At 36.3% G+C, this 13357-nt stretch overlaps 1 protein-coding gene across 12 annotated transcripts in view; it reads left to right on the top strand.

Annotated features, from left to right (window-relative positions):
- Positions 1 to 13357, top strand: part of CTBP1 (C-terminal binding protein 1) — a 251197-nt gene that overhangs the window by 211335 nt on the left and 26505 nt on the right. For all 12 annotated transcript variants that reach the window (XM_074147740.1, XM_074147737.1, XM_074147745.1 and 9 more), the window contains one exon: positions 12610 to 12754. In XM_074147740.1, the coding sequence (XP_074003841.1) occupies positions 12610 to 12754 (145 nt within the window). The remainder of the gene's footprint in view (positions 1 to 12609; positions 12755 to 13357) is intronic.

The raw sequence follows: 13357 nt of genomic DNA, 5'->3' as shown, positions 1-13357 counted from the left end.
TTGCTCAGCCTTCAGCTGGAAAGCCAAATCTCAATATTTGATAGGCCATGTGAGAAACTTTAAACCTCTCTGTTTAGCCAAGGAATTGTGCAAATCAGGTTAGGCAGCCTTCTGCACTGAGAATTGACACTGCAGAAGAGTTTCAAAACAAATGCTAACCCAAAGCTTACTTAGAAAATGAACTTTAAAAAGTACTCTAGCCTTATGTTATTCCAGAACTTCATAGCCTTCCTGGTGGTTTGGGAGATGTAAAACAACTAGTGGTTCTTAACGTTGTCAGAGGTTTTCTCATTTTCTTAGAGGGATACCCATTTTTTGTGATAATAGCCAAGGGAGCCAGTTGGTTCATACAACTACATTTTCTCTTCGGAGACTTCTTTCAGCCTTATGTCCACCCCAAATCCTCGCTGCTCTCTAGACAACCTTTTCACATCCATATTTCTGTGGAGGTAGAATTAATTTTGGTGAATTTATTGGCTAGCAGACTAAGCCCGAAATGCCAAATATTTCTTCACCTAAAAAAGGATGAAAACAGGGCTTACAGCTTCTATGGAGGGTAAAAAAATGTAATAAATACGATGGCAGAGGAGGAACCAAGTGCAGAGGAGGGCGATCAGGGGTGCCTTCCAAGGGAGTCTTATTTTCTTCTTCTCCAGCCAAAATCCCTGATAGACAAGTGCAGATCCAAGTATTAACTTAAAGGCTTTTTAGGCAAGCGTCTGTATCCACTTTAGTACTGTATACTGCTGAGTGGGATTCAGGTGTTACAGAGTTACCAGCTGAACCGAATTGCACCGTAATTTTTGTTTCTCTACAGATACCTTGTTAGACTTGTTCCACGCTAATTATAGCAGCCCTTGGGTTTGTGACAGGTTTTCAGAAGCTTTCCATGATTTTAAATTTGTATCTGGTTTAATTCTTTGTTTACTTTTCATGTTCTTGTAATATATAGCATTGTTAAACATTTTAAGTTCTCTGTATATGATGAAAGATCTAATCTTTTCTTTGATGACTTTCTTATAAAGCCAGCTACTTGAAAATAATATGAATACTAACTTCCCTTCTGTTATCAGATTACTATAAATCTCATTTTATGTAGTCTCTTTCATGTCAGCATCTTCCTGATGAGACCTCATCATTCAACTCTTAAGCTTGTTATTTCTTAAAGATATTTTTAGTCTGAAAAAAACATTTTCATTGTTAAAACTTCCAAAATTTTAAGTGGTAGTGTTTTTTTTTTTTTCTTTTTTTAAACAATAAAGAGAAAACTAAAGAATCTTGATCAACACGGCAAAATAGAACTGATGGTCAGGGTTCAGACAAACGTAAGAAGTGACTCCTGTCTCTTGAAACCCCCTGTGTAGTTCCTTGGTGGATATTTCTGTTGATAGTTCCTTGGTGGATGCTTCTGCAGATTTTCAGATTTCCTGTTTTAACCTTCTGCTCCCCCCCCCTCCCCCCCCCCCCATAAAGGAATAAACTCTTGTCAGCACAAGAATCAATGATATTTAGGGTTGTTTTCTGCTGCATCTATACTGGTTTAACATCACTACCTTGTTTTGTTCAGCTGTGTTTTAGATAAAATTCTAATGTGAATAGGAAAATGGAAAAAAATAAAATTGTTCCTACTAGGAAATAATCTGCAGTCCAGACACCCTTTGTTTCAGCTTGTTAGTTGTTTCTCACAGGGTAGTCAAAACTATTCTATTTAGATTATTCTTCAATTATAAGCTAGAATCAGGGTTGGCAATATTATAGTTCTGATCTCATGCCTTTTTTTTAAAAATGTATTGATACTGTCATATAGAAGACCACCTTTACAGTGGATGGTCAGTGGGATAGCATAAACTCAAAACTTGAACTTCTATTTTGTTGTGACATTCAGTTTTGAAACAGTAAGGTTTTACCAAAACCTACTGCAAATGTCAACCATATCTTTAACATCTGTTGGAAAAGACCAGTATTTTTGCTATGCATACAACTAAGATTGCTCAATATTGTGGTGGTGAATGAGAACCTAAAACTAACTAACTAGAGAACAAATCCCAAGTGAAAACTTTTGTCTTCATTGGTAATTGGAAATGCATAGAAATAGATAGGCTGTTGTGTTTTTCTTTAAAAAAAAAAAGAAAAAACAAAAATAACAAAAAACCCCACCCGAAACCAACACAAACCGAAAACTTTAATTTGTAAAGGTCAAAGACAATAATAATCTAAGTATGATATTCATCATTTTTCTTTAGAGATATACTTAACACAAGCTTTTTTCTCAATTCTTCTTTATCTTTTCATAGATTGATAATTAAAGTGTGATATAATGCTTTACTTATGTCTACTTTTTAACCATGTTTAAAAGTTGTTTTACTGTTTTCCTATCTCACACTGTTGTCAGAAGTTTAATACGTTTAATAGCTGGTTTCCATTTACAAGGACTGAATAAGATAAGTAATATAAATGCTGTTTCACTCTTTTGGTAGCATTCTTCAGGGGAACACTATAATATTGGTAACTGCACCACCTGAATAGTCCTCTGCTTTGTTTGTTTACTGAAATCAACATCATTTATTTATGATGTGTAGAGACTGAGGAATTCCTGTGTGACGTGAATGCTTTGCCTTTAGAAACACTCAATATTTTGTGGTATCAATGGGGTGTAGTAAATGAACTTTTTGGATCTTGAGACCGAAATTCAGTGTGTACATCTCAAATTGTAGCTTTGGAAAAGCTGTAATAACTGAAGCTTGATGAGTAACACAGGTAGTCTATTGTTGATCTCCACAAGAGTGTTTCTTTTTGGTGGATATACTAAAACTTGCATCCTTTGCTTTTTGTTATACCAAAATAATTCATTCTCACTGAGCTCAGTAAGATATCTGGAAAATGTATTTTCACTAGTAATCAGTAAATTACTATAATACAAATTTTCACTAGTCTGAAGGGTAATGTAATTATAAAATATTTGATTTTGCAAAGTACCACTGTTCTGTCAGGTAACAAATTTCTGCAACAAAAATCACAAACCTTAATTCATTATCATATTGTTGTATTACTGTAATATAGACTAAGAGATCAGTTTTACAAAGTGTTGAGCACTGTTCGTTTCCATGTGAAAAGTATATACTTTTTACCTCCACTTTTCATCTGCAGTGAAAAATGGCTATTTTCCACACATCTTTAGAGTTATAGTACAGAAATATCTGTATTTTAGTACTGCTTATATAATATGTTATTTGGGAATGGTGCTTTACTAAATATAAAAGTGTTTTCAGGAGAAGTTTTAAAATTAGAAATTACATATTTAAAGCAGTATGTAAAATGTTCATGTATTTATGAATGCACATTCCTGGCCATACTAAATGATGTCCTGTTAATTAAAATACAGATTTTGATAATGGCTGTTGATTTGCAAAAGGCTGTTCCCCATTGTGAAAGAAGAGATGACTGAAAATCAGGAAGAGGTTTAGTGTTGAAGAGCTTGTTGAAAGCAGAAGGTGGAATTTAGTTTTTCTTTGATATATTTCCTGTCTTTAAGAAGAGATACTGAACCAAGTAGGGTAGCAGATGCAGATACATTTAGATAGTCTGAAGTTGCAGGAGGCAGGCCAGAGATTGGGAAATCTAGGGTGGGGTTTGAAAGAGGTGATTGATGTTGTCTGATACACATAGATGGGTGGCTGTAGGTGAATGTAATGAAGAAATGACATGAACTGAGAATCATCTGATGAGGAAAGGAGTGAAAGACTACGAAGGGGTGGCTAGGAAAGCAAGACCAGGTATAAACTCAGCTTGTGCAGTTGTGGAGCCTTTATCACAAGGATGTGTGGAGTTAGCATTAGAAGAGTAAACATTTTAGAATCCGGAGAAGGGATTTCTGCTGGTCATAAGAAGGCTTCAGGGGCAGGATGATGGTTTAAAATACCATGTTTTAAGATGTCTAGACAGCAAAGGAAATAGAGTGGAAAAGGGGAATTTGTAGTAGCTTGTGAGACAGGTACCAGCAAAGCAGTATGTAGATGCTTTTTCATAGAGAAGCAGGAAGGCTGAGACATTTTAATACAAAGGAGGAGAAGAAATGAGAATTTGAATGCCATTTGTATAGAGAGTCAAAAGCAGGACGTAGTAAATACTACTATACCTTACTATATATGCTAATTAAAGAAAGTTTTCTCCAAATTGGGTAGTGCCTGATCTGTAGTTCTGTAGTGACTTCCTTATGCCAAAGAGTTCATTTGTCATTCTGTGTTTATGGCTGAGGAAATTAAAGTATGGAAAATAAGTAACTTGTTTAAGGTCACAAGTAAATAATAACTTGTATTAGAACTCTGCTTCATCTCAGGTCAAAGAATTTATTCCCTGTGCCACTGCTTTGGAAGGCAGGTTGGATGGCGAAGCTATGTTTCCTTCCTTTTGAGAAATCAGGCTGCTGATGCTGAAGTGAATACTGACAGTGACCCAAAGTTTTGAAATAACTTTGTAGTTAGAGGACAGTTATTACACTTCTTCAGAAATTACTCGTGTGTAAGGTTTTACTGGTGGTTTTTTTTTTTTCCTCCCTCTACCCACCCTAGAAAAAGTGGTTTGTTTTCAATCCAGCCTGAAAGGCTGCATTTTATATGTTTATGCTTTGACTCCCAAGTTCTGTTTTATTGTAGATGTTGCATATGGCTGTGTAAAGTTGAACATCACGTTTGTCAAACTATATCACGCGATGACTGGGAACTGGGTTCACTGCATCCTATCAGGAAACTTCTGTCATTTAGGGTAAAAATTATTTTAAGATTTTGGTGGTAACATTTCTTTCTTAAAAGGGGTTGCATTTACTGTTAGTAGAAGTTACTGTTTAAATTGGTTTTTGTTTTACAATTAATCATGTTTAAATCGATCTTCTCAGTAACTGCCTCAGACTGCTTCCAAACATACATGGTGATTTAGTTTGTTCTGCCAAAAATATAGGTGCTCATCCAAAAAATTATTTAAAAATAATTAGCTTGCTTTCATTCTCTTTCCAGGTCAGCTTGCTTTGTTCACTGTCTCATGCTCTGTTGCCTGTCCCCAGTTTTTTTGTGGGTTTTTTTTTGTCCTCTCCCCCACCCCCCCCAATCCGTCTTCCTTTCAGTGCCATTCATGTTTTACTGCTTTTCCTGGCTCCTTGGCAACTTACCCATCACTTCTGATTTCTGCAATATTGCTCCTTCTTTCTACTTCTGTACCTTTGAAGGCATCAGAGACCCAAGCACACCCTTGAGGCCTTTGAGTTGCCTAAGATTTTTGGGGTTCAAATTATTTACTCTGGGCTTCCTGACTTCTGTCGTGTATTCTGTAACATGGAGCGTGCTGTGTAGCTCCAAAGGCCTAAATGTAAACATAATATGCAAGATCTGGTAATAGACATCTGGACCAACCAGAGAGAAAACAAAGTGATCCTTGCAAACCGAAATGAAAAAGACAGAAAGCACAGCTCATTAGGAATGATCTTTAAAGCAAAATGTATAGGCTGGAAAGTAGTCAAGAGTTTGCTTGAAGCTGTGTACATTTTCTCATTCTTTTTTTTTTCTGTAATTATGTCTCAAATAAACTAGAAGAAAAAAATGAATGTGTGTGTTTCACGGGATTTATTGCTTCATGCAGATACTCAGTTCACCACAACATTAAAGAGAATCAGTTACTTGGTTGGGAGTGGGAGAATAGTCTGTCTGGTAAGCCTATGCTTAGTTAAGTTAGAATGTGTCAGATCCCTTGACTCCTGTTAGAAAAGCACAAAATAAAATTATCTTCATAGGGGTACTACATTTCCATATTTTTAGTTCAAGTTAAAAAATTTTAAAAGCTGAATTTCCTATTCAATGACACAGTACTTGAAATTTTTCAATTGCACTTTTACATAGGAATTAAAGGTAGAAACAGTTCCAGTCATTACAGTTTTATCTAAGGCTGTTTTAAAGAAGAGCTGAAGAGCTTTCATAATGCAACAAATGTTTTGAAACTGATACAAACAAATCAAGAATAGTGCTCTTAAGCTGAATCTTTGATTCGTTCCTGTTATATCAATGGTTAAGTAAGATAATTTTTCCAGCTTCAGATTCTTCTTTGTTTAGCAGTAAAGCTGCAATCTTGCGCTTGTACCATCAGTGCTGTTTATATTCATGATGCAGTTGCAGCATTTTAGTTTTCAATCAGAATTAAATTCTCAAAGAATATAGATTGAAAGGAAGCCGCCTTGTTCTAAACATGGGAATAAGTTGTCACCTTGGAGCTGATCCAAACCCCTTTAAATTCACTGAAACTGAATGAGGCTTGGATCAGATTCCTTGTGAAAGACTTTGAAAAAAATTAACAAAAGGAGATCCTAAAAACTTTTGTTACACCTCATTATACAACAAAGTAGTTAACACACAGCTATCACAGTAAGGATGCGTACAAAATTGATGTTTGTATTCAATTGACCCTTCTGCCAACATCTGTCAGATTTGCCAGTGGCAATATTACAGGTCAAGTGCAGCATTACAGGAAGGGGCAGGCTGCCAGTGTCTCCTGAACTAATACCCTTTAAAAAGCAAAATAGAAGGGATGCTGTACCCAGGAAGCAGCATATATCAATCTTACAGACAGATTAGAGTCTAATATAGTTGGTTATCAACTAGCTTTTTCTTTGATTTCCCAGTATCGAGTTTTACTAAGGATCTTCGGGGCTTGAAAATCGCTGGTGATTATTAAAAGTTTTTTTGAGACAGTTGTGTGGGTTGGTGTATTGTCATCAGTGACTTGCGTGATGTAATGATCCTTTGATGTAGATGTTCAATCCACCCTAGCGTCTGATAGACTTGAACTCTAATGGAACACAATTCAGCCTTATTAGTAGAACATATAAGTTAACAGACAGAATTCCTGTTAAAGATTTTTCATTGAAGTCTTTTATTTAGTAAGCGTGTTTTCAGAGTCTATATTCTCAAATTGACTTCTGTCACTGAACTGCATATAACTGTCAGTAAATCCTGGGTTTCAAATACTGGCTTCAATATAGTTTCTTAAAAATTGTAGGCTACGCAGGTTATTTATATAATTGTGTGTACTTGTATGTATGTATTTTTCAAAAGTGTATTTAAAGACTAGAAATATGCTATCATATATGTAAAGTGTGTATATATGTCATTTATACAGTGTGTGAATATATATAGGATTTTGGAGTGTTTTCAGGAGTCTGCAAGTAAGTTTTGTTTATGTTTGTATGCAATACTTATTTGTATTTATGTACAGTGTAAACTTAAGTATTAATATTTAGGGTCTACAGTAGACAGTATCCTGGCTGAATAATGTGCATATTGTGGAATGGGTAGGTTACTGACAGTGCCATGGATCATAGGAACCTAACATCGAGCTGGTAGTCTCGTAAAGCGGAACAGGTACTATTGTAAAAAGCAGCACAAGCTAGCAGGGTTTTGGAGGCCTGCTAAATACTGTTTGAGCACACTGGCTTTTCTTTTTAGCTTTAATGGCGTTAGTTTCACATGGACCCTTTGTAGTGTTGTAGTGAGCCTTTGAGAGCAGCTACAAGTCTGCTGCAGCCATCCCATGTCACAGACCATTGGTTACAAATTTGACGTATGGCTGCTTTTTGCAAGTCAAATAATGCAAGGCCTGCTCAGTCTAGCTAACATACATTTTTTCCACCCAAATGTGCAACATATCTCAAGTCTGTTGGTGACACTGGAACAAGTTTTTTTTGGAGATGACACGTCAAACTCCCAAGTCCAAGAAATGCAATACCCTGTAGTTTCTAGAACCAGGTGAAACATAGAACTTTCTAGTGATGACTTGCTAGAAGTCTTTAAAAAAATTATGATATATTGTCATATTTAATATATAATTTATAAATATGTTCTGTCTCTGCATTGAAGTAGTTTAGCATTTAACATACTGCTGTGTTTCTGTACTCTATATTTGACCCACAAGCCTCTGAGATCAGTCTCAGTAAAATCTAGTAGTGTGCCTTTAGATGACCAAAGAGGAGTCCTCACTGCTCTATTCTTAGCATGTTATGATACATTTATGCTTTTTGTAAAAACAAACCAGATGCTAAGAGTTCCTCCCCAAATAATGAGGCATGTGTGTCACAATGGTGACTATGTTTGCATGATGGCTAAAATGGCCTGGTGCTGAAATGGGGTGAAAAAAAATATATAAGATGATGTTTAAAAAATATTTTAACCTTCAGTATTCGGTACTCAAGATTTGTTAAATTCTTTGAAATAGAAATGTCTCCTACTACATGTGTTCTTTAAGAGCTTTGGAGACCTGACATAATGTGAAAGCAGCGTCAACATTTTGAGATTGAGGAAGAGCGGAAAGACCTGTCCGAGCAGTTGTGATTGGATGTCAGCTCCTTGAAGAGGGTATGAAACAGACTTTCAATGAGCAGTGTGGTGTAGCTTCACCTGGAAGTAACTCTGAAGGCACAGAAGTTATGCAGATGGGCTACATAGTCATTTGGTAACAGAAGGAAGCCAACTCACGTCCTGTGTTTCAACTTTTATCTCAGATCCTTTCTTTCTGTAAAGCACAACTGTCATCTGATGAAGGCAGAAATGGCTGTTGAAGGGATGCAGCCATCTCTGCTTGTTCTCATATTAAACTTTGCCTGTTATCTTTCCTCACAAGAGATCATGAAGGAGCATTGTCTGACTGCCACATACTCGCGCTGCTCTGAAATTTCTAGCTTGCTTGTTAAATGTGTATCTCAGTCAAATTGACACAAGTTGATATTTTTGTAATAAAATTGTTGTACTAGAACTTGGGGAAGGTGGTATCAATCAAGTTCATTATGGAAAATTATGAAAAAACCCACATATAGTCCCAGTATTTCTCATGCATCCGCCACTGGGTGTGCTTCTGTACGTGATCAGTAAATTACTCCTATCCAGTTATTTTTTCTAAAGATTATTTCATTTTCCAGAACTGTTTACATTTGTGCTGGATTTCAGTTTCATGTCTTATACTCGGATTTAGTTCAGGTTTTGATTTTACTCATTGACAAGCTTGTCAAACTTCCTTGTGTGCATTTAGTATATGTAATGACTGAGAATATAATTTATACAAATAATTACAAAATACAGAAACTTTCACTGTTACTTTTTTTTTAATCTGTAAGTGGCATTATTAATATTCATCAACGCTGAATGTTTTCATTCAATGCTGACTTCAGATTTTCTGCTATCATTTTCTACCTTTTTGGCATACTTCAATCACATGGCCATTTGCAAAAAGCAGTAATGTAATTTAATTATCAAATTAATGTGAAATAGTACACAGTCACAGAAGATTACATTTTTGGCAGTGCATTTCCTTGCTATCTGGTCCATAATCCTAGAAGAGGCTCAAACACAAAAACCAAACTTTTAAAAGATTTTTTTCATTTGCATCTGTTTGTTCCATATCCCATATGATGGATAAATAACTGCCTGTGGAAATGGCTAGTGTCAGCATTAAGCCATAGCTGAGAAATATTTTTCCTTTTATTGAACACATTCCCAAGCTTCCCAATACTTTCCTGTCTCCTCCTAGTGCCAAGCCATAAACCTAGATGGGCCGAAAAATGTAGTGTAATGAGTCCAGACTGGCACTCTTAGAGTCCAAATTACAGTCTTGACTGGCTGAGTTAATAAAATATGCATGATTATGAAGTGAAAAGCTGCTTCCCAAATGAAACACTGTGATTTTAAAGCACAAATGCCTGAGCCACTTCAGCTGTCTTGTAGCCCCTAGTTAATGCAGTCCCTAAAGTAGTGACTGCTCTCTGTCTGCACATACTAAACCACAAATACCATTGGCCTTTTCCAGTCTGGTAGAGGAGGATCTGGCTGCCATAGGAGCTTTAGGTTGGGTCATTGTAAGCTCTAAGCTATTTCAGGTTTTGCCCTTCTGATAAATAAACAGGATATTTTCTCCTGTGTCACAGCCATCTAGAGCAGGCCTGGAAAGGGTGGAGGAAATGTATGTGATAAAACACAGAATGGAGGATGTGGCTACTTGGAGAGGACCAGGATATCATAAAGAACTTGAGGACCTTGAGGCTTGAAGTAGCAAGGCCTGTGACTTGGAGAAAGTGCTAGTACAAATTTGGGAGGGTGACAGAAACACATGCTTCAGGGGTAAGGATTCATATTTATGGGTTAGTCAAAGGGTCAGCTGGCAGCGTGACGGTGGCTGTGCAGAAACATTGCATATCATGTGATACCTTATTAGGAGAGATTTCTAGTACGCATACAGTGGCTGACAGTGCTGGTGGTGTTGTCACACTGGTGTGGGACACCTCTGGTAGCACACCAGGTACGGTTGTGGTCCCCCACAGAAGAGCTGAGTTTAGACTTGTATGAGCACAGTGGAGGAAGTGTTAGACTGATCAAGGGGGTAGAAGGGCATCGTCCTGGAAGGAGCTAGAAGGACTAGGCTTGTGAAGTCTGGCCAAACAAATGCTGAGAGGGGATATGATCGTTGTCTATAAATACATTTGGATTGTAAACACCAAGGAGACAAAGTACGGTTTAAGCAAATGGCCAACACTGGCGCCAGAACAAATGGATAGAAGCTGGGCTGTGAATAAATTGAGGCTGGAAATTAGAAGAAATTTCCGTATCTTTGGAGCTGCGAGATTTTGGAGCAATTTTCTTTTAGGAATTAATGGAACAAAAGAACCCCAAGGGCATTTTATGTGGGCACGCAGGTTTTAAGAGGGACTATTTCTTGTGTAGACTGCCCCAGGCATGGACTTTGACTCGGTCCATACCAACTGTAATGAGGCAAAACCAGTGAACTGCTTTTGATTTTTTAACGCTATGTAACAGCACAAGGAAACACATTCTGATGAGTGCAGTCTTTCTGACTGGTGACTGCTAGATGTAATCTCCAAAGGACTTGTTTGTACCATTAAAATCAAGGAGTTTTTTGTGTGTATAATCATTTATAAGATCAGAGCCTACAGCTGTTCTTTGAATTATGTTGTAGCCGCATTCTTTAAGGATGTGTAATTTCTAATTTCTTTGCAGTTTTTACTCTTACAAGTAAATCCAAATTCTGCTCAAAGGATTCTGGTCTTTATCTGACTTAGAACTGGGGTTACCAATCCAGAAACACCTGTAGAAATAGCATAAATAATTTTGTGAAGTGTTCAGCAAGAAGCAGTTTTCTTTTATATTTATGGAGTTTGTTTTTATTTTCTTTTCAAATTTTTTTTAGTGTTTTTTAAAAACTACTGCTGCAGATCTTGGGTTCTAACAGTTGTAATCCTCTGTGTGGGAGACTGTGTTTTGCTACAATAGTTTGTTTTTTTTTTAAATGATTTATGTTGATTGTTGTTACTCATCTTGCAGTACCCTAGAAGGTGCTCGCATGAGCAGAAGTAACTCAGATGACGGAATCTATACATGTACCAGACCCAAAAGTATTGAATAAGAAATTTAGAGCCTTTTACGTGAAGTGTGTCATAGGAACCTTTTGAAGTCATTAAGCTTAGCGTAGATACTGAAGTGATTTGTGCATGTTTTATATCTCATAGAACGATTAGGATGTTAGGTACTGCATTGAAGGTAGAAACAGAGAGAAGTGTTTTGAAGAAGTGAAATTGTCCAATTTGCATATAAAGAGAGGAAAATATTTTCTGCTTTCTGAACAGTAAACTTACAACAGCTGTGTGGGGTGCAGCATCACTGCTTGTGTAGTAGCAGAATTTGAAGCTATTGGGCTCTCTTCCCCTTCTCCATGTCCCTTCCTCTTAACCTTTCTTGAGTAAGTTGGATGCACTCTAATGTAATTTGAAAGATACTCAGACCTTTCAGATCCTGACAATTTACTTCTGGTGCTCTCTCACACAAGTTTTTTTTTCATTTGCAACATTTTTGCTTTGGTACAATTACTTATTTCTTAGAGGTGCTATTTTTTTCTGGATAACGTCTAGTTTGGCATCTCAGTCGCACCAATTTATATGACATCTAGTTTTCTATCAGTGGGAGCTTAGACAGTTGCAGTATCAATAAACTAAGGGACAAATGATTTGTTTGTGTGTATGAACTGACAGATTTCAGTCTCTGTTTTCTAAGGGTTTTGTAATGATTACTGAATGTTTTCTATTCAGGTATCAAATGTTTTAATAGTGCAGTGAATGCCTGTACCACTGTGTGTATGGTGAAGAGATATTGCTCTGTGACTCCATTCAAAACTGAATGCCAGCTGCCTAAGCATAAGAATACGTACTGTTTAAAGTGAGTGCTTGCTGCCATGTTGTGTTTCATCTGCATGTGCTCATGCGGTCCAATGATGCTTGTAGTTAGGGTTCAATATTGCAGAGCATCTCCTGTGAAATGAGAAGAGTTTTCCCTCTTAATAAGAGCACAAATATAGGTCACTTAAATCTTCTAAAGCTAACCTCATCATGCTAGAATGGATAGATGAGATGAAAAAGACTAACAAGAGGCTGGAAGATATTTGGAGAAATAACTTGAAAAGCATTAAATCCAGGTTTTTTTTTTTTTTTATACTTGGAAATGTGTATACGTGATTAAGCTGAGATCCTATGAAAGAAAAAAAAAATACGTATTTTTTCTTCCATTTTATTTACAGGTACTAAATGAAGCAGTGGGTGCACTGATGTATCACACTATCACTTTAACACGAGAAGACCTGGAGAAATTTAAAGCACTTCGAATAATTGTCCGAATTGGCAGTGGTTTTGATAATATTGACATCAAATCTGCTGGAGATTTAGGTATGACTATTAAAAACATTATTTTACATCTTATACTTGCCTCCAGAAATCTGATAGCATCTAAGTCATTGCATTAATGCTTTCTGGGTAATTTATACTAACATAGTATGTAAGCTGTATAATTTTCTCATCAAAGTGTTTAAAAATCATTACGGAGATACTAGTATTGGTTAATTAAGTGATAATATTAACAGCTTTGTGACAGGATGACAAATCCTCCTGTTCAATATAAATCCAAGGAGTAAGGCCATAATTTTTCATCTCTTTTTTACCCAAATTGTATATTTTATCTACTACTGCTGTAATCCAATCACAAAATATAATTCCATCAGCATGGCATACTACTTCTGTTTGAATAAAAAATGAGATCATTATCAACTGTCTGAGACTTATTTATGATGCATGAGATTTAGTACTAAACCACTCCATAAAACTGGAATATCAATTTTATAGGAGAATCAATTGCTGCTGCTTCAGAATAAATTCAGATACTGGAACTATGAAGAGGTGGTGCTTAGTGTTTCACTGTAAAAAAGTAACAGTCTGATTTGTACTGTTTTTAGTTTAGGATAACCGTCTCATATCTATAATCTACAGGTCAAA

This window comes from Numenius arquata, chromosome 5 (assembly GCF_964106895.1).
Source record: "Numenius arquata chromosome 5, bNumArq3.hap1.1, whole genome shotgun sequence".
Taxonomy (NCBI): domain Eukaryota; kingdom Metazoa; phylum Chordata; class Aves; order Charadriiformes; family Scolopacidae; genus Numenius; species Numenius arquata.
Note: the sequence above shows the minus strand (reverse complement) of the source record. Positions and strands in the feature narration are given on the sequence as shown.